We start from the raw sequence: 22,099 nt of genomic DNA, 5'->3' as shown, positions 1-22,099 counted from the left end.
GGAGAGTCGTGGAGAGCCGGCACCGACGCCGTTGGAAGGCCAAGGCCGAGCCGGTTCCGGGGATGTGTTCATTTTCCCCATAGGACTTATGGTTCGACCGGTACGGGGGTGTCAATCCCAGTAGCTGCACCCGGTCGTGAGGAGGATTAGCAGCCCTGACAGTTTGTGGCAAACATTTAACTGACGACTGCTTCAGGAATTTGGGACAATACAAACGTGGATTAGCAGAACATCTTTCACTTATCCCGGCATCGGTACCAACTATTGAAACTAATGAGACAATATTACTTCAGGTGCAGACGTGAAGACTGTTTGTAAACAGGAGCACACGGAAAAGATGAGACTTAGCCACGCTCAACTCATTTAGTAGTCAAAAACACACGGAAGTCTGGCGAGCCTAGGCCGCGCCCACCAAAATCCGCTCCTTTGATACTAGGCTAACAGAAGACCTTCCTCGTGGAGACTGCAACTCCACAACAAGGTACAATTTCGTGAACATTTCTTTTGATACAGTATTCGGCCGTTCAGAGGATGATTGGTGTCATTGCTACAAAGCTCATAACAGGGGATCTTTAAAAGGCTGTGGATGACCATTTAACCTGTAAGTATGGTTGAAATTGAAAAAAATTGAAAGATGAAAGAAAAAGATTTATTTTTTTTAAGATGGAGAAAAAGAGAGGGTAACATACCATCCACTTGTTATACATAGTGTCCAGGACCTATTTTAAGAGCCTACGATGCCGTGATTGTCTAATCTGCTGTATTTGTTTTAAAAGGCAGCAACTTTTAAAAAATGTATTTTCAGTTATTTATTGTTGTTAAAAATAAACATTTTCAAAGAATTCTGATTTTATTTTGTTTGAGGTCTACAAGAATAACCGTAAAGCCCGTAAACCGCGGGTTTTTTTTCTCAGACTATAATCGTACACCACAATCTGAAACCTTTGCAACCCATTACTGTTTTTTTGTTGTTGTTGTTGTTTTTTAAATAATAGCTTAAAACAAGTGATGTTAAGTTAACCTTCAGTTATTTCATTTCATTTTAATGCACTGCAGTCTCTGCCTGTTGTCATGAAAACAGAAGAAACACAGACTGGTCAGTGGACACACAAGTCATAATAAGGTGATACATTCCTAATTAAGATCCGGACATCACGTGACTATTCTCTGAACACGCCCCCTCTGGCAGGAAAGTAACGGTTCTGCGTTAATGAACTACAATGACGAGGAGGGATAAAACTAGCGTTTATCTGTCAACTTTCTGCACAAGTGCATTGACACTCACTTTGATGAAAAGGACGTAATATACATGCACAAGACAGAGAGGTTGGATAATATTACCGTTACCTATGAAGCTGCAGGAGTGCTTTTTTTTTAAAACTCGGAAATGGCTGGTACATCAAATTCCCCTCCTCACTTATACCGTGAGTACTTGCAAATAGGGATGTAACGATATCGAAACATCATGATACGATATCACGATATGAAGGTCACAATACAATAATTATCACGATTTTGTCGGGAGGTTGGCGATACAAAAAAGGTCACAATATTGTAAAAAAATAAAAAAAATAAAATTAAAATAAAAAGCTCATACCAAAAAAAACCCACACACAATATTGTGCTTTTGTACATTACAGCAATGCATATAAACAACCTAAAATCTCTAATAACACTTAATATTGAGGCATACACCTCGAGTTTCTCCACATATTGACTCGGTTCATCAAGAAGGGTCAAAACATGCCTTGTAAAAATTAAACTGCACTAAAAAAAAAACTAGCCACCAGAGTGTCCTAGAATTACACAAATGTAAATCAACCTGACCTTTTTTAAAAAAAAATAAAAAATAAAAACAGATGTGCCGCTTTTAATATCGTGACATGACAACGACAGTTTGCTGATTATACCCAGAAAACAAGTGATGTCATCTTCAGTCGACAGCAAGTGGAAAAATTACTTTTTAAAGTTATTAATTACACGAGAAAAATAATGGAGTTATCAAATTCATTATGGATAAAATATTAACTTTTTATTGCTGAAAATGGCTTAATGGGTGAAGTACCCCTTTAACTCATTCACACTCCCACCCACTTTCAATGAAACAACCCCCTTCAAACAACCCCCTTCGCTACCGGCTGTTTTACAGGATTTTGACAGAATTGTGTGTTCTATTACTATAAAATACTATAAAAACATGGAAGCTACCAAAAGATTAGAGTCTCTTCTTTCATCAGGAAAAAAGTAAATTTCTATCTGTTTCTATTTTGCAGCAGTTAGCAATGCATTAGAATATAGCTAAGTTTCATCATTATTCACTAAACTGCTTTGAATTTTGGGGAAACAGCTTGTTTTCTGTTATCTGTTATCTGCTGCCACCTTCTGGCCGTTTTTGTAATTACTACCATTTTTCACCCGTTCTCTGCCTTTGAGAGGCTACATCAGTTTTCTGTATGCTCTAGCATAAAAACAAAGCAAAACAAAAAAAACAAAAAACATATAAATACATCTTTGGGACATGTAAAGTTCTGGGTGGGAACTTTCACTGGTTGTTGTATCTTAATGCTTATGATATTATACTAACAGTAATAACCAGAGGACTGCATGTTCCTAGTTGAAATATTTAATGGATGCTAGAAAGATCGAGTACACAGCTGCGGAGCCCTCTTCTATTAGTATGCGGAAGAGGAACTGCTATATTCAAAATAGTCCCTGCACTTATACTGTCTAGGCCATCCACCCACATGGGTGAACAGCTCAACCTCCCCATATGAGAATGTGTGACCTGATGGCCTTAACTGGTTTGTACTGGATACGTATGTCAGAATGCAGACAGATAGAAAGGCGCCAAGCAAGGACACAAAGCAGGGCGCCAAGCAAAGACGAATAACAGCGACACAACGGCCTCGCTCAAGTCATCTATCTAATCATTAAGAGTCCAAATCTAACAATCACTTAATACATTCAAAATAGAACGTATTTATTATACATTTCTGGAGAGCGACAGTGGATGTTTGGGCAAAATATAGTAAATGGGAACAGCCATAAAGTAAATGTCATTTTTTTCTGTAATTCCATTCTAGATAGATATGTGAGCACTGTCAAGTCACACAAAATAGAAGTGACAACTCCAAGTTTAGATGGTTAAAATGGTACAACAAACCCTTAAAATTTGAAGACGACCGGCTGAAAACTGGTTCTGTCAGACTACTGACAAGTAAATATGCACATCTGACGTATCTTGTCACATGTGATCAGAGGGCCTGATCAAGAGCTCTGAAAATTATTACGCCAAATTCTGTCAGAACTAGAATAAATGGTTTTAGAGTTAGAAACTCAATGTTTTGACAAAGGTCATGTTGTTTGGACATGGGTGGGTGCTTTATGCAGATGGACCAAAAAAAAAACGATATATTTTCATGCACACTTCTGGAGATGTAGTTGTAGGGAGAATATTCACCATATTTTGTACTGTCTTGTATTCACTTCTTACAGCTATAGCCTGGTAATCTGGCTTCCCTGTCAGCAGACTAATGGTATGCTGGTTGGCCCTCTACCTTGGAAGAAAAGTGGAAGAAAGACTTGGCAAAAATTTTCAAAGAGCAGCGAGGGGTCAGGAGAGATTGAAGGAATAGAGAGGTAGGTGGGGGAAGGAAGGGTAAAAGCCACAGTGTCTTTATGCAATTTTTTTTTTTTAGCCTATGGTTCGACATTCACCGACTTTACAAAACCCCAGTTGCCTAAAAAGAACTGAAACAAAATGAATAGGCAGAATAAGTTGTGTACTTGCCTTCTTTTTTTGTGGTGGGTTGTTGGTGTGAGGAGATGTGCTACTCTCTGGGTAGCTGCCACCATAATGAAAATCATTGCAGGGTGACATACAGCCTGGCCCTACATCCCCAAACAGCCCCTGGCCACTTAAAGAATTGTGTAAAGCTTCTGCAGGGGAGAACCCTCCTTCTGACAGAGAGACATGTCGGTCAGTGGCCACAGCGTTTCCCAAGTTTGCATTGAGGGGTGAGCAAGTGTATATGAGGTTGAACTCTGTCCTGAAGGTCTGTTCCCTAGTTTGGAGTGTTTGGTCTGAGGTTGAACTTGACACTGGCTTGAAGGAACTGATCCCAACAGAGGATGTCTCTTGGCAATCACTGCTTAAAGAAGCTCCAGCAATGGAAAAGTCATCTGAGACCATAGCAACAGGGCTCTCTAAGCTAGAGGACAGTGGAAGATCTGGGAACTGGGTCCGAGGGACGTCCAAGTCTGTCTGAAGACATGGCTGATGGCGAAGCAGCAGGACAGGCAGGAAGAGAAAAAAAAAAAAAGTGTTGAAAACATACAAAACATATTGTAAAATAATGCTGCTTTTTAAGATCATTTCAATGGTTTCAGAAATGTGATTTGGATAAATGGAAATACCTCAGGAGAGATGGACTCTGGCCGGTGAACAGGTGATGCCTCAGGGGATGATATATTCTAGAAACACATAGGAGGCTGTTAGAATCTTGCAAGTGTCACACACCCAGGGGTGAAAGTGGGCCGGAACGGTCCGGTACTGCTTTGACCGGAACGGACCCTCCCAACCACATACAAGTACAGACGACGCTGCTAGCCCTACTGTCTATGGAAATAAAAATAAAAAAATTCCAGCAAAAACAATAAATAAATAATGGATACATCATCAAAATAGGTATCTATCCAGGCTGCACTTCCTGTCATAAAGTGAAGCAACTCAGTGTCTAAGCAATTAAAAAAAAAGTCAATGTTTACGTAAGCTTAAAAAAAATTTCCATTTCAATGTCCACAATGTAAGAGTCATTTGGGCTTATTATTCTTAATTTATGTCATTTATATCCTTAAAGTTCTAATGTTATTTTCTACAGTAGTTAAAATTGAGGTTTTGCATTTAGATGTGAGGGAATGAGGGAAATATTAGGAGATGGAGTTTGGGGTTACTGGTGTTTTTGTTAACTGTTATTTTGCAGATAATTGAAAAAAATTAAATTTTGAATGAAAATCAGTTTCTCTTGTATGCCTTGTTACAATCATGTCACAGTAAGTGTAATGCAGCAACCTAATGCATGTGTAAGACTTGTGTTTTATTGTGTGTACTATGTAACTGTACCAAAATAAATAAATAAATAAAATTTATTTTTTGGGGTGATAAGAATTTGAAATATCGCGAAATTGACGTGATCGATAACATCATACATCATGTTGTCCATTTGGATGTACACGCGTCGTTTGCTGTTGCATAAAAACAACGCCGGAGCGTGTGGCTGTGAGCAAAAGTTCTTGATCAAACGCACTCCTTATGAAAAATAGAAAAGCAGATGGTGGTTGGATAATACTGAAGCGGTCGGTAATTTTTTGGCCAAGATATTTTGGTTTTGGTTATTTTACCGTGACTGGTAAGTCGCCGCCGAGTTGACGTGACTTTATGATGGTAACCGGACGCTAAGATAATGTGCTCTCGACGAGAAGGCGTGCACGTTGCTATCGCGCAGCGCCCTAAAAGTGCACGTTTGTGTTATTCATACTCGCTAGTAATGTCTACAAGCAATCATGGCATGTTCTCGCTCCTCGGATTGACCAATCAGAGACATTCACGTCAAAAAAACGCTCGCAGGAGGGTTGCCAGTTACGGCAAAATAACCACTGCCTAAACAGTCGCGGAGAAACACAACAAGAGTGTTAAACCACATAGGAGAAAAATAATGGACTTTCTTGACTCATACAATTTGCCACTGATTTCTGAAGGTTTGTGTGTTTGTGTTTTCTTTGTATCTGCTAAGTAAAAGTACTTAAAGTGCTTTAAGCAGTTACCGTATGTTAAAATTAGACCTTGCAGGGTAAAAACGACCTAGCCTGTTTTATTAATTTACATTTCATTGCATTACGGTTGCTATATTTGCACTTTCTTTACATTTCAATTATGAGGTGGTTTATATATTGTGCTGTAATAAAAGTGCTAAGCACCAACCACAAATCTATTGTTCAATAATTATTAACAAATATTGTCAAAAATATTGTCACCGCAAATTTCTTTGAAATATCGTGATATTATTCTGAGGCCATATCACCCACCCCTAGAGTTCCGGCAAGAAATTCGAACCAACTTCACCCCTGCACACAACCAGGGGCGCAACTACCTGCTTTCTGGGGGGTATGCAGACACATAACATCCTTAATAGCGTCCTTAATTAGCAATTAAATACAATTTCGAGGTGGCGTTGTGTTGATGTTGGAAGTCCAGAATCGTGTGAGGAAGAGTCAACCGGGCAGCCTTGAGACGTGACGCCTTCCAGGCGCTGCATGGGTGAATTTCAAAATACAAAGGTAATTACATCATCAATGTAGTACTTGGAAGGCTTTTATTTTGAAATTGGCTTCCGCAGCTCGTTCCGCAAACTATGTACATACAACCCGAGTCCCGAACTGCGGCGTTTGATGCATATGGATCACGGCTCAAAGATGAGACATTGCAATCACTTATTTTCAGCATCTACTTGCGCAGTGCGACTGGATTAATTTTTCACCAACACAGGCTGTACAGTTGGCTGCATTTGCGGGTGAATTGGTCGCAGTGTTGGGCCCTGTGTGTGTATGATTTTGTGTGTACTCTTACTTCAAATTGCAGCGGTGTGTTGCAGCGGCTGACCGGCAGTGAGGGCATCGGTGAGTATGCAAGGCCATTCGATAACAAGGAGCTACACGGGTTCTGAAGCAGCGGAAGTAGGGGATCTTCAAGAAGGGGTGGCGTGATGGGTGACAGTGGGCGAAGGAGGTGGTCAGAGGACGTTGGCATCGTCTCTGTCAGATACTTGGCGTGGCGCTTCTTAAAAGGTGCATTCACTTCTATTATTGATAAACACAGCACAGGTCAAATTGTGAGTCAATAATTTAGCCTCAGAAGCACAGTTGGAAAACGGCACAGAATTGTTCTAATATTGGATGAGGAATTCAAAATAAAGTGATATAAAATGTATACCACTGGACAAGGGATTGGGGGTGGATCTGCTGCTGGTGCTTTGCTGGGAGGAGGTGGACTCTGTGCCATCAGCCACACTGGCTGAATAGCTCTCATCCTCCACCTGCTTTATCCATCTCTGCATTAATTAAGATACAAGAATGTTAGTCATTAATTGTATTGATGCTGATATGATAAATACGCACACCTACACACACATGCGCACACCCACGCACACACACACACGTCTATATATATTTATATACACAGTACAGGCCAAAAGTTTGGACACACCTCATGCAATGCATTGCCATGGCCATTTACATTGTAGATTCACAGTAAGGCATCAAAACTATGAATGAACACATGGAGTTACGTACTGAAAAAAAAGGTGAAATTATTGAAAAAGTTTTATATTCTATTTCCTTCGAAATAGTCACTGTTTGCTCTGATGATTTTTTTTTTGCACACACTTGGCATTTCCTCGATGAACTTCAAGAGTAGTCACCTTCACTCTTTGACCGCCAAACACGTTTAATCACGGTTAATAAAATCACAATGTATGCCGCCATAAACGTTAAATGACGTCAACTACGTGTTTTTTGTTGTTTTTTTTGGTTTTTAAATCAATGGACAGTGCAACGTCTCAGTGCAGCGCTGCCTGGTCAATGGGTTGTGGAATCAAAAACACGAACTATGGTCACCAGATGGCAGCATTGTATCTCTTCAATGGGCTGCCCGTGTATCAAATTACAATGAAACATGACGAAATCTGATGAAATTAGTGTTGTTCCGATACCGTTTTTTGGCTCCCGATACCGATACCCAGCTTTGCAGCATCGGCCGATACCGATACCATACCGATACTTAAGGTTTTTTTTCCTCAACATGAAAAAGCTGCCATTGATTCAGAGCATTCAGGGGCCAATAGGATATCTTAGATCGGCATGCAGTGAACGTGTCACATATCAGTGAATGTTGTGCACGAGCAAGACACAAGCTGCATCCAAAATCCTATATTAGCGTTGGAATTAATGGTATCGGCATGTTACTTGTGAGTAGTCACCGATACCGATACCACTGTTTTAATGCAGTATCAGCGCCTCTGCCGATACCAGTATCGGTATCGGAACAACACTAGATGAAATAGAACGTTTTCAAGGATGACGCGAATGATAACATTTTGATAACGTGTGGCAGTAAAAAAGTTAAATGGTTTTCCATCAGTAGTGAAGGAGTTCCTTGAGGTGACAATGCCAAGAGTGTGCAAAGCAGTAATCTGAGCAAAGGGTGGCTATTTTGAAGAAACTAGAACATAAAACATGTTTTCAGTTATTTCACGTTTTTTATTGTTGGGTACATAATTCCAAATGTGTTCATTCTTAGTTTTGAGAATCTACAATGTAAATACGACGTGAAAATAAAGAACATGCATTGCATGAGAAGGTGTGTGCAAACTTTTGGCCCATACTGTATATATACACAGTTGAAGTCAGAAGTTTAAATACACTGTGCAAAAACACACATTTCATTTTTTGCCTCACTTTCTGATTAGTCTGATTTGACTAAACCTCTCCTGTTTCAGGTCAGTCAACATCACCAAAATTATTTAACTCATTCATTCCCCTCCACGAATTGTCTCGGGTATTTAATATAAGCGCCCCGCCACCATACCCGAATTAACTTGGGTTTTGCGTTTTGTTTTGTTTTTTTAATGCACTGGATGTAGGAAAACCTCATGCAAGTCCCCAGCAAGTATTGAGCTGAAAAAATAATTGTAATGAGGTGTAGTTGCTAGCAGACAGCCACAGTAGCTTTGATCAGAGAAGGGCCAGCATGTAGGGGGAGTAATGCTGCATTCGAGGATGGTCGGAAGTCGGACTTTTCCGAGTTCAAACCAGGAAGTGAGTACGGGAACGCCCCCTTGAACTAGGAAATTCCACTTGCGAAGTCGGAAGGAAAAAAGGACCCCGACTTCACCGGCGGACTACAATGTGACGTCACTCCGAATGGCAAAGCACAATTTACTCGAGTATAAAACTAGATAGCTTTCTTCATTCGTAAATATTTGCCATAACTTAACGTAACGCAATATACGTGCCAATGTTGCCGCTATCTCCCTGCATGAAATTATACAGTCAACTACTTAATTGTATGGAATGCTTATGAATTAAGATTAAAACAATAAATGAAGCAAAATTGCAAAAAGGTAAGTTTACTGAGGGTCAAATTGAGTTTTGAGGACCAAAATAAAAAACAATTTATCACTATCCGCCATTTTGGTTGTTTCACCTGGAACGCTTTCAGGTCGGAACTGGGAAGTGTGTGTGTGTGTGTGTGTGTCTGTGTGTGGTGTGTGTGTGGGTATGCGGGGGTGTGTGTGTGTGTGTGTGTGTAAGTATATATATATATATATATATATATATACCCCCCCCCCCCCCCCCCCCCACACACACACACACACACACACACACACACACTGACATAATGCATTTCCGAGACCCTTACCTTAAAGAGATAGTTCGGCTTTTTTGACATGAATCTCTATTTCATCCTCACCTCCAGTGTGTGCGATCAGCACTGACTTACCCCTGACAGCGTTCTGTGACACGATTTCTGGTCCGGTGTTGGACGAGAGGAAAATAGTCCAGCATTGCCCTGTAGACAGCTGACAGACGCGCTGCAGACAGCTGATAGTCGTGCCTTTCGCCGTCGAAAAGACAAACAACTTGTAGATGCTTTGTATCAGTTGTATGCGGGGCGCCGCGCAGTGATACGAACGAACAGAAAAGTAGTGCCCGGCGGTAATGGCGTCTGACTTTTTTTCGGAGGGAGTTTTGTATGGAAATGTATCACTCTTTTGAACACAAATTGTTTTTAGAAGAAAAACGCTTTATTTCGGTGACCCCAGCCAACTTGCTAGACTATTTTCCTCTCGTCCAACACCGGACCAGAACTCGTGTCACAGAGCGCTGTCAGGGGTAAGTCAGTGATAATCGCATGCCACTGGAGGTGAAAATGAAATGGAGATTCATGTAAAAAAAAATCCGAACTATCCCTTTAACCATCACAACTGATTGCCTAACCCTAACCCCAACCATAACCCAATTCAAACCTAAACTAAATTAAGTCTTGACCTTCAAAAAGAGGTCTTGAGTTGTGAGGACCAGCCAAAATGTCCTCACTTCACAAAAATGTCTTCATTCTATTGGATAAAGACGTATTTTGGTCCTCACAATATCATATGTACAAGAACACCCCCCGCCCCCCCCCCCCCCCCACACACACACACACACACAAAATCAACATACAAAATCAATTGTGACATACTTGATTTTTAACACACCTCAACCTGTCATTCACCTTTTTAAAGCAGCCATAAGTGCCGTCCATCTGAAGTGGGCGGGGGCGGCGTCTCTCAGGATTAAAAGGGGAGCCGAAGCGAACATAGTGTCTGGGTGCGGTGCAGATAACAGATGAGTGTGAAAGGCCTGGCAACATGTTGAGGGTGGTGGCCAGGACCGTTGGATCAGTAGTTATCCGAAGTGGCCGCTCAACAGGCAGTTCTTGGTGGATTTTCTCCCCTCCAGGTATCTTTTCATTCAACCATTCAGTCACCAGATACTGAAAAAAGACCGCATATTAATGCTTAATTATGAATGCGTAAAGTGGATTTAGATGTGATTTAGCAGGTAGACAAAACTGCGGTCCAAATGAAATAATGACTAATTGGCAGTGAGTGGCTGCACAAATCATTTTAGTATGCCGAACAAGTTTTGAATGAATGTGACTAGGCCGAGCACTGTATTTTCCCGTTTGAGCTTCTTACGACAGCATGGGTCAGTAATTCCTTCAAATCTTAGCATGGACATGCTGAAAAACAACCATTTCTGTGTTTTTGAAATTCTGGCGACTCTTTTATGTGGTATTCATGGAGTAGCAATCGCTGTCAGTTAGTACCAGTTTGAAGAAGAATGATTCCCAACCAGTGTGCCAACGCCATTGCACATTTGTGTGCCATGAAAGATCATCAAGGATATTGTGAGAAATTATCCAATCTCTCTTACATTGCCTCCGACTTGAGCTCTCATCCTTACTTTTGTGGAGTATCTTGTGTGATCTAGTGATCAAAGGAGCTATGCTAGGATCACCGAGGGCAAACAGGTCTTAGGTGAGGAGGACCCAGACAAAGAACGGTTCAGAGCCCTGATGATGAATACTACATATGGATACAAGTTTCTCTAGGAACCAGAACTGAAGGTGGGGCTCAAAGGCCAGTGCATGGTGGCCGTGCCTGCAACCATGGGTGCAACCGGGGGTGCAGTCCGGAAAGACGACGTGGTGATGATGTTTTATTATTTGTCAAATTGTATTTAATGAAAAATAACTACTAAACTGAATGTTCTTTTATCAAATTATTATGTTAAATGTTAAATCAATTAACATTTATTTCCACAAACAACAGAACAAAAGTACAAAAAATTGGTACTGTTTAGTAGGAATGTAACGATATCCAAACATCACGATACGATATCACGATATGAAGGTCACGATACGATAATTATCACGATATTGTTGGCGTTGGCGATATTTAAAAAAAGATCACAATATTGTAAAAAAAAAAAAAAAAAAAAAAAAAAAAAAAAAAAAAAAAGACCTCATACTAAAAACAAAAGCACAATATTGTGCTTTTGTACATAACAGCAATGCATATAAACCACCTACAATCTCTAATAACAGTATTGAGGCACTTACTTGGTAATGCAAGCACACATTTATCGCTTCACAAGCAAATTAGGTTCCCCTTTATCTGACAATTAGCATAGATTTTAAACATAGAAGGCCAAAACATCCCTAATGAAAATTAAATTGCACTAATAAATTAGCCACTAGAGGGTGCTGGATCTGCACAAATGGAAATCAACCTGACCTTTTTAACAGGTGTTCCCTTTAAATATTGTGAAATATGATGACGACGATATTGTGGCAGTTTTAATATCACGATATTGCCCTTATTGTGACATCCCTAATAAATAATACCAAAAATAAATTAATATTACGAATTACAAAGTGAGAAGCAAATTTCTTTACAATGAACAACATAAAGAACAAAGTTAATCAGTAATACAAGAACAGAAGATTAATAATTGTATTAGTGTTATTTTGGTTCCTTGTGCAGTTGTTGAAACAAATTTTCAAGAATGTGCACATTGCGCAATGAATTTGAACCCAACTTGGAGTAACATCTCGCAAAAAAAAAAAAAAAAAAAAAAAAAAAGAAGAGCATGTGAACGACAATGAAGAGCACAACTGGAACAACAGAACAAGTGGGACTCTGGAGCAAACTCATTTCAATGTATGTATCAGACGCGGTACATAATGCTTGCTCGTGCTAAAAGATGGCCACAAGATTTCATTACCCATGAATTTATAAATCTGGTATAAGTATGTGGTAAGTATTCTTCTAAAATATTGGGGCACCATGCTCAACCGAAGCATGCTAGGAACCGAGAAGCTTCACTCTCGTTTGGCTTGTCGATGGTCAAATCTTGCTTGCTTCCACGGTTCACCCAAACCCGGAAATGTAGCGTGAAAGAAATGTAGCATGAGTGGATGACGTCAGCGCGCTGGTTGTGCGTACACTGCTGCGTTCAAGTGCGCCACAGAAAATGACCAACACAACTTAAGACGTGCTTTGGAACATGTTACCCTCTGATTTAATGTGAATCGGTGCCGTCTTCGGTACCCATCCCACCTGGAGTTCACTGATAAACTGTTCATTGCCAAAAATTATCAACCAATTTGACGTAATACAGATAAACCAGATAATAAAGAAATCCGCCGAAAATTATCAACCAATTTGACATTATACAGATAAAACTGATAATAAAGAAATCCGCCAAAAATTATCAACCAACTTGATGTCATACAGATAAACCAGATAATAAAGCAATCCGCCAAAAATTATCAACCAATTTCACGTCATACAGATAAACCAAATAAAGAAATCCGCCGAAAATTATCGGCAATTATCGATCAATTTGAAATTAAAGGGATCGTTCGGCTTTTTTAACATGAATCTCAATTTGATCCTCACCTCCCGTGTGTGCGATCAGCACTGACTTACCCCTGACAGCGTTCTGTGACACGCGTTCTGGTTCGGCGTTGGACGAGAGGAAAATAGTCCAGCAAGCTGGCTGGGGTCTCGGAAATAAACCGTTTTTCTTCTAAAAACTAGCTGATACTTCCGCCTGAAGTTGTTTGCCTTTTCGCCGGAAGTATCAGCTAGCTGGCTGCAGTGCGTCGGTTAGTGTTCTACAGGGCGCCGCGCAGTGATACGAACGAACAGAAAAGTAGTGGCTGGCGGTAATGCCGTCTGACTTTATTCAGAAAAGAGTATTGTGATGGAAATGTATCACGCGTTTGAAAACAAATAGTTTTTAGAAGAAAAACGCTTTATTTCCGAGACCCCAGCCAGCTTGCTGGACTATTTTCCTCTCGTCCAACGCCGAACCAGAACGCGTGTCACAGAACGCCGTCAGGGGTAAGTCAGTGCTGATCGCACACACGGGAGGTGAGGATCAAATTGAGATTCATGTTAAAAAAGCCGAACGATCCCTTTAACAATTTGATTTGAAACATTGTGTACTGCTTACACAATGTTTCAATGTATTTGTACACGTTTGACTTATCGTAGGACTCGAAAGTATATTTGTATTCAAGTTCATTTTGCAAACAATTATCAGCTTACTTATCGGTTATCGACATCGGCACGTCTAAATAATTGCTTTATCGGTATCGGTTGAAAATAGCATTATCGTGCATCCCTATTGATAATAGTCATTCATCCACCCAAACGGTTCATTTGTTGTGCAATGACGTGAAGTCATTTTCAGTAGACTCCATGAAATAAGATCAAAAAGCCTTGCTTCAATTCCCTAAAATATTTCAAACTCCTCCCACATTGCTCCTTTGTAGAAATGAGATGATAAAACGATAAGCCTCTGCACACTGTGACCATATTTACTTCTGAGTGATGTCTCTTTCTGCGCAAGCCGGTCACTTTGGGGATTAATTTGGTTCACACACAAGACAGACTGAGGTCGCAATTAATAGATAATGTGAACGATTCATTTTGAACTGCAGTTTTTCTCAACATTTGCTACAGGGCCAAATTGTATGTAATGCTGTTGCTTCGTGTGACATTCTCTCACCTTCTTGGTCTTGGGGTAACGCAAGTTGCCTCTGTTTATGCAGGTAAGACCCTGGCCATCTCCCTCTACGAGTTGACCAATGGCCAGCCCACAGTCCCCTTGGTACAGCTCAGAACCATACGAGCCATGAGGACCCTCCTCGTCAAGACCGGCACTTTGCTCAGCTAAGGGGGCGGCTGCTACTTCTGCTGCAACTGCTGCTGCTGTTGCCGTTGCCGCTGCCGGAGCTGCGGCTGCCTGCTGGGCTAGCGCTTGACGCTGCCGCCTGGCACGTTGGGATGAGCTGGAGCGGTACCGAGACATTCGGCTCTTGGGACGAGGCTTAGAAGAGCGTGCAGGTTTAGGAGGGGCAACCGGGGCAGGCAGATTTGGTAATGAGGACTTTTCTTCAAAAGACGGTGCTTCCTATAGAAAATAAAAATATCATGAAATATGTATAAAAAAAAAAAGGGCAAAATCTAAGATGTTTTTAATACTAATACTGACCGTGACATACGTAGTACGTCGTGTGCTAACGCCTACCCCAGTATTATGGGATACGGGGGTGGTTCTTGTCCCCTCATCTGTTTCAACGCCATCCTCCTTTACATCTGCTCCCGTCTTTCTCCGCCTCTTTTCCAGACTGTTTAATGACTGCAATCAGAGACAAAGTTTCACACAATTAGTGGATTGTATAATGATCAAAATGAATAACTTTTAAATGGGAACAATTGAATATCCTACTTTTTTATTGCAGGTGACAATTCCATTTTCATCCACCTGTCCTTCCTCAGCCTCTTCCATCTTCATGTCATCCAGCTGTCCCTAATATCACAGACACATAGCAGATAAAGATTTAACCTTGCGAGCAGGGATGTAATGATAAGGGCAATATAGTGATATTGTGGTATTAAAACTGCCACAATATTGTCGTCGTCATGTTCACAATATTTAAAAGGAACACATCTGTTATAAAAGTCAGGTTGATTTCCATTTGTGCAGATCTCGCACCCTCTAGTGGCTATTTTATTAATTTTCATTAGGGATGTTTTGGCCTTCTATGTTTAAAATCTATGCTAATTGTCAGATAAAGGGGAACCTAATTTGCTTGTGAAGTGATCAATGTGTGCTTGCATTAGCAAGTAAGTGCCTCAATATTGTTATTAGAGATTGTAGGTGGTTTATATGCATTGCTGTTATGTACAAAAACACAATGGGGTGTATGTGTGTTTTTTAGTATGAGCTCCTTTTTTACAATATTGTGATCTTTTTTTAAATATCACCCCCACAATATAGTGATAATTATCGTATTATGAACGTAATATCGTGATAATATTGTATCGTGATGTTTGGATATCGTTACATCCCTACTGTAAACGTTGCTTGAAATGCATTATAAGGCGCACCTTCAATGAATGACATTTTAAAACGTTTTCCATATATAAGGCGCTACAGTAGAGGCTGGGGTTACGTTATGCTCCATTAGATGGTGCTGCGCTAAAGGGAAAGTCAACAAAACAGTCAGATAGGTCAAACTTTATTAACAGATTACAAACCAGCTTTCTGAAAACTCCATTCACTCCCAAAATGAATAAACAGCTGTTTTATTATTTTCTCTGAGGTAAAGTATTAATATTAGCTAGCGATCCAAGATGACGGGATCTTCTGCGCATGCATGTCACCGATCATGCCTTTGTCACATTAAACATAATTCAAAAAGCACACAATATTTATCATAATAATAATATATTAATATTCATTCAGGAAAAGCACAGTATTCTGTTTGCCTTGAAAAATCAGTGAAAATGCTCAAAATCAGCTGGCATAACGTGTGGCAGTAAAAAGAGTTATGTTGCGGCTTCAACTTCAGTTGGCAAATTTTTCTGTAAAACGTATTGTTTTTGTTGTTGTTGTTTTTTTTTGACAGAAGCTAATAGACTCAATCATTTAATCACTCAATGGAACAGTGGAACTGAGCTGCTTTGTCGTTTAACCTTCTTGTTCACAAAATGTATAGAAAAAAAACCCCCACTATCAGCCACATACCTCTACATCACCGTTTCTCTGCAGCTCTTTGGCTTCTTGATGATGGATAGTCTGGTTGCTATCTGGACATACTTCCAGCTCTCTTCTGCGGGCCTTTCTTTGCCGTGTCTCAGCACCAACCAAAGTAGAAGGCGGCGGTACTGAGGGGGAACACGGCAAGCTCTCCCTGGGGCTCATGTTGTGTTTCTGCACAGGGCAATTCTGGTTTCCCTTGTGGCAAGCGCAGTCCACCTTGTAAATACTGATGGGATTGATTTGAAAACAGAAGGTTTGTATTAACTGGAGAACATGTAAATGGAAAGGCAGTATATTACCCAGTGAATAGGCTAGCTAACATCTAACCAACGAGTTATACAATCTCAAGTAACAAAATTATGATCAATTCATTGAGGGTATAAAATATATTGTATGGTGAGAAGCGGTACTGACCAGCTGTTGAACTCATAATCAAATCCAATAGTGACCTCAGCATCCTTTGTGATTTGACAGATGGCATAGATACACAGATGTATCATACCCTCAGCAATCATATGTCGCACCTAAAAAAGGAAAAAATATGTTTCATCAAAAAAAAAAAAAAAAGAAAAGAAAAAAAGACGAACAAAGAACTTAAGGAACTAAACAGCGATAAAACAAGGCTACCTATGCTCAATTAATAATTTACCTCAGCGTTGGGAGTGCAGGACCTTCTAATGAAGCGTGCATCATTTCCAAGGGTTCTTGCATCCACACACATCTCCACATCATTAAACTTGGAGTAAAACAGTACAAAAGGGTAGGGCCTAAAAGACATGAACATTTGATTTTCAGCTGTCTTATGTGATCCCGTCATAATCTACAAATACAAATGGTAAATGGACTGAACGTATACGGTGTAGCACTTTGTACGCCACATGGTACTCAAAACGCTTTACAATGCGTCACATTCACTCATTCACACACCAACAAGGTGCTGCCAGGTCCCGCTGGGGAGCAAGTAGGGTTCAGTGTCTTGCTCAAGGGCACTTCGACATAGTCACCAGAGTTGGGAATCGATTCCACAACTCTTGCTTTGGGAGATAACCATTCTACCAATACCACTGATCCATGCCGCGATGGAAGTTAAAACTCTACCATGTAGAAACGGCCACAGCTTCTTTGGGACTGACCTCATTTGAGATGGACTGACACATAGTGGGAAAGTATGATGTGGTCTAGGGGTATGCCATATCATACCTTCTACGATATTACCAGCATATATACCATATTTTTCGGATTATACGTCGCTCCGGATTATAAATCGAACCAGCCAAACAATGCATAATTAAGAAGGAAAAAACATATAAGTCGCACTGAAGTATAAGTCGCATTTTTGGGGGAAATTTATTTGGTAAAATCCAACACCAACAACATACATGTCATCTTGAAAGGCAATTTAAAATTAAAATAAAAGAGAGAACAACAGGCTGAATAAGTGTACGGTATACTAACGTTACATGACTGACATGCCTGGTAATGTCAGTAACGATGTAACATATTAAGAGTTTGTAGCGAGCAGTGACGGGAGTCGGAGGCGGAGTGTTGAAGCACGGAGCCAAAGGCTGGCGTTTTGTTGACATCAGCTTCTGAGGTCTTAACAGCAACTCCCCACTCAGCTGGAAGCTAACAGGCTAACCCCCCTTTTCCACATAACAAAACCTTCCCACACGGAACTCTCCCTTCGTCCCAACGTTCCGTGGGTGAATTATGTTCCCATCACTACAAGTTATTCATATAACTCTAGCATAAAGAACATGCTAACAAGTTTACCAAACTATCAGTTTCACTCCAAATCACTAAATCCAATGAAATCTTCAACCTCGGTGTCAGTTTTAAACAACTCCCCCAACTCGGGAGGTAGACGATGCGCCGCTTTCTTCTTCTACCGGCAATGTTGAACTTATCAACACAAGCCTAGAGCGCCCTATTGCGGTTTAGTGTGAAAATAACATGTGAACTTATATAATAATGTGTTAATTTCACACATAAGTCGCACCAGAGTATAAGTCGCACGCCTGGCCAAACTATGAAAAAAACTGCGACTTATAATCCGAAAAATACGGTATATATATATTTTTGGTGATAAAAATGTGAAATATCGTGGAAATGACACTGTAGGGATGTGATGATGTAATCAGTAATATCATACATCATCAAGTCCATTTGGATGTACAGTGGTACCTCTACTTACGAACGTCCTTTCATACGAAATTTTCAAGTTACAAAACTCCTCAACAGGAAAATATTGCCTCTTTTTACGAAACAAGTTTCAGGATAGTTTCAGTATGGGCCGCTACTCATAGCTCCCATATTTACACTTACTTACACACTTGCTTTTATGTGTAGCATACGGCTACAGAATACTTTTTGTAGGTCTTAGGCTGATAGGTATGCCTCCCAATTTTCACAAATCTAGGTGAATCATACAATCGGAAATGCTCCGTAAAAATGTATAGAGGGCGCTGTTGAGCACCACATTGCGGTACTTGCATGTCGGGCTGATGGCACGTTGGGGTACTGTTACATAAAACAAGGGCCGTCTAAAATGTAAATGTTTTTTTCCATGCCTTATGTGTGCAAAGTTTCATGATAAAGGCCAAAAATGATGCATAATTTCCAAAATAAAATCAAAATGGCGGACTTCCTGTTAGGTTTAGCATATGGCTCTATAATACTTTTTTGTAGGTCTTAATCTAATAGGTATCTGTCCCAATTTTCACAAATCTAGCATCATCATACAATCGGAAAAGCTTCATAAAAATGTCTAGAGGGCCCTATTGAACCATTTAATGCAAATTGCAAAATACATTTCTAAAATATTCATGTTCATGACAGGTCTGATGTGTGTGCAAAGTTTGAGGAGTGTTCACAGATGTTGACTCATAAAAACAGCATTTATCTTGGTACAATGCATCGTTACGGCAACGGCGTGCGACAAAATGAAAAACTTCAGATATTTTTTCATCTTTAACATCTTAAAATTAAACACACCAAGGTTGAATATGATTGGATACATTTTGTAGGAGGAGTTTGTTAGAATATGACCCCTATAAAAGGCCCCAAATGTCAAAGTAAACTTGAGGCCGCTATTGAGCCACTTATTGCAAATTACACAAGAAATCTCTAAAATATTCATGTTTATGACAAGTCTGATATGTGTGCAAAGTTTCATGAGTTTTCGCAAATGTTTAGACCCCCCCTAAAAAAGCAGCATTTTACTTGGCAAACAATGCATCGCTATGGCAACAGCAAACTCACACTTACTTTTTAAAGAAATGCCCGTTGACCTCAAACTGTTGCTTGAGCATGACCTTTCCTCGATACTCAATAATAAGGATGTCAGGATCAAGGTTCTTGGCTGCCCGAAGGATCTTCCTGTGTTTCTGCACACGTGTTACACGCCCTAACTGCAGCTACAAACAACAAAAAAAGTTTCAAGTGAAGCATCACATATACAGTATATATTATGTTGTAAATCACCTTGTTAAATATTCACATATACAGTAGAAAAATGAAAAAATGCTTATTGGAGGTTTGTACTTGTACCCCAAACACTGTTGAAAATTTTATAATGGGTGTCATCTAGGGCTGGGCAATAAATTGAATTAATTTGATTAATTCGTCCATTTAAAGTACCACGATGTGAAAATTATAGAGATAGACCGATAATCGGTCGGGCCGATAATCGGGGCCGATATTTGACATATTGGTACATATCGGTATCGGTCTGTTTTATTAATCTGACGGCCGATATGAGCGATCCATTTAAAACTCCGTCTTTTCGCTTCGAATGCAGCCCAGAGCGTCTGTCTGTTATGGAGTCCAACTCCAGCAACGTAACGCCCATAGCAGCATTTGATTGGTTAGCCGTGCAAGAGCCAGAACCAATCAGTAGTGTATGCCGTGTATCACAGTAGCCGGTCACACACGCACCCACGGACACAACGCGAGACACATGCTTCGAAGGTAAGTTAAAAGAGAAGAGACTCCGCCGAACTTTTCACCATGATAAGCTAAACACATTGAATTATGTTGTGTATTAAATGCACTATATGAATGGAGCTGCATTGCCTTGCATTGAATCCCCGCTAGCTAACAGTGGTGTGTTCAGCTTAGCATGGAGGCTAACACCCAGTAGCTAATTCGCTACTTGAACTACTCGGGGAGGGAATCACACACATTTTCACTTAATTAAGTAAACAACGTTTGTTAGAAAGGTTCCAAATATTAACAGTTGTCATTATTATATTGTCTAGTTCCATGTTAAGAATAGAGTAATGTCATTATATTTACCTCTCGTGACGCACAGATTGCATTCTGGGTCAGGTCCACTACTTGTTGCATAGCGGTTATTATGCAGTGAGATGCCACAGTGACACTAAATAGCGTTTAGTTACTTTATATTGTGTTTATTTGTCGCACTGGTTTGCCATTGTGTGCCTTAAGCTTCGACGTCGATTTGATTGACAGCTCGTTGTGCACCTCGTTAAAGTCCGCTCCGTAACAAATTAAGTGTCTCAAACACCGTTTAACTACATGAACGTGTTCTCTTCCATATGTTTGGCATTAGTAGAGAAGTGCACTAAAGTATAGTGTGCTTATTTGCTCGTTTTGTCTCTCTTTTCACGTCATGTCTGCCGTAAGTTGGGACATTATCCTCTCAATGGATGCCACTAATATGTAACATCTACGGCCGTAGTCGGCTGCAATTAATGTTCAGTGATGTAATTTCGTTACGTGCATCATACTTTGAATAATGAGCTCATGTTTGGTGTGTTGTATAACTTTCTCGTGTGTTAATAACTATTCATGTGGACAGCTAAGATAGTGCTTGTTAATGTGAATTAGCAATGTTGCAGCCCAGTTATTATTTAGACAAGTAAATCTGTGCCATTAAGTGATACAGTACAGTACAGTAGTGAGAGAATAGTGTGCCCATATACACACACGGGTCTATAAGTGTAAAACACATTAAACAGCAGAAAGTGGCAGCGGTCCACCGCAACAATGTATGTTTAACCAAGTTATTCTTACTATTATTATAACCAAGTTATTTTACTCTACCTTTTTCTGCGTTGATTGGGGCATCCTAAGTGGCAGTAAACTACATGATGAAGTGTCTTTTGACAGTTCTCTTGTAGAGAGGAGTAGCATGATATTGCTGTTCTCGATTTAAGATCCTCAGCTTATCAAAACTGTCTATATGGTAACAATAACAATAATTATAATAAGGTCTACAAGAACTGTATGGTGTTCAGGGATGAATAGTTTTTCTCATGGAATTTTTTTATTTTTTTTTGCTGTAGTAATAAGTAATGCCACAGCTGATGCACATTTTGAATGACAGGGTTCCTCCTATTACTTCAAAATATAAAAATAGAACATTTATAGAATAAAACTACAAGTATCCCAAATGCTATAAAAGGTAATGTCACGTTGGCCCCCACATTTAACTCCCCCCGCCACCAACGTCTTATTGCAGATAGAAGGATGTAAAATGAAAAGTGTAGTGTGAGAATCCATTGTAAAGAACGGTTAGGGTTTGCATTATTCAAAAATTTGGTGCCAACATTTTAACTTTTACTGCAAATGAATATCGGCTTCAAATATCGGTTATCTGCCTCCTTGACTACCGATAATCGGAATCGGTATCGGCCCTGAAAAAAGCATATTGGTCTATCTCTAGAAAATTAGCTACATCGTGAAATCGGGGTGCTTATAAATAAATACACATCCTCTCCCTTGAGCCGCTCGCGTTTGCTTACGCTAGTTGTTTTGGGGTCCTTCGTTTGGTGGCTGGTGCGCTGACAATCCCTAATAGTGAAGCTGTGGTATGTGACGTCATCAGAAGGCACACAGGACACAAATGTTATTG

The 22,099-nt window shown here is 40.1% G+C and overlaps 1 protein-coding gene and 1 long non-coding RNA gene across 12 annotated transcripts in view; one reads left to right on the top strand and one right to left on the bottom strand.

The window, feature by feature from the left end:
* The window catches only part of LOC144023631 (uncharacterized), a 93,521-nt gene extending 88,246 nt beyond the window's left edge, over window positions 1-5,275 (top strand). Inside the window, exon 4 of the long non-coding RNA XR_013284580.1 lies at window positions 3,496-5,275. This is a non-coding gene — a long non-coding RNA (uncharacterized LOC144023631). The remainder of the gene's footprint in view (window positions 1-3,495) is intronic.
* Window positions 1-22,099, bottom strand: part of setd5 (SET domain containing 5) — a 65,195-nt gene that overhangs the window by 6,268 nt on the left and 36,828 nt on the right. For 9 of the 11 annotated variants that reach the window (XM_077529263.1, XM_077529262.1, XM_077529264.1 and 6 more), the window contains 13 exons: window positions 19,489-19,637; window positions 16,871-16,988; window positions 16,636-16,745; window positions 16,207-16,447; window positions 14,905-14,985; window positions 14,668-14,814; window positions 14,182-14,586; window positions 10,331-10,591; window positions 6,989-7,106; window positions 6,626-6,855; window positions 4,417-4,473; window positions 3,791-4,276; window positions 3,461-3,553 (listed from right to left, as the gene is read on the bottom strand). In XM_077529263.1, coding sequence (XP_077385389.1) covers window positions 3,461-3,553; window positions 3,791-4,276; window positions 4,417-4,473; window positions 6,626-6,855; window positions 6,989-7,106; window positions 10,331-10,591; window positions 14,182-14,586; window positions 14,668-14,814; window positions 14,905-14,985; window positions 16,207-16,447; window positions 16,636-16,745; window positions 16,871-16,988; window positions 19,489-19,637 — 2,496 coding nt within the window. The remainder of the gene's footprint in view (window positions 1-3,460; window positions 3,554-3,790; window positions 4,277-4,416; window positions 4,474-6,625; window positions 6,856-6,988; window positions 7,107-10,330; window positions 10,592-14,181; window positions 14,587-14,667; window positions 14,815-14,904; window positions 14,986-16,206; window positions 16,448-16,635; window positions 16,746-16,870; window positions 16,989-19,488; window positions 19,638-22,099) is intronic. The other 2 variants (XM_077529267.1, XM_077529272.1) reach the window with 1 other exon arrangement.

Source organism: Festucalex cinctus, chromosome 8 (genome assembly GCF_051991245.1).
Source record: "Festucalex cinctus isolate MCC-2025b chromosome 8, RoL_Fcin_1.0, whole genome shotgun sequence".
Taxonomy (NCBI): domain Eukaryota; kingdom Metazoa; phylum Chordata; class Actinopteri; order Syngnathiformes; family Syngnathidae; genus Festucalex; species Festucalex cinctus.
Note: the sequence above shows the minus strand (reverse complement) of the source record. Positions and strands in the feature narration are given on the sequence as shown.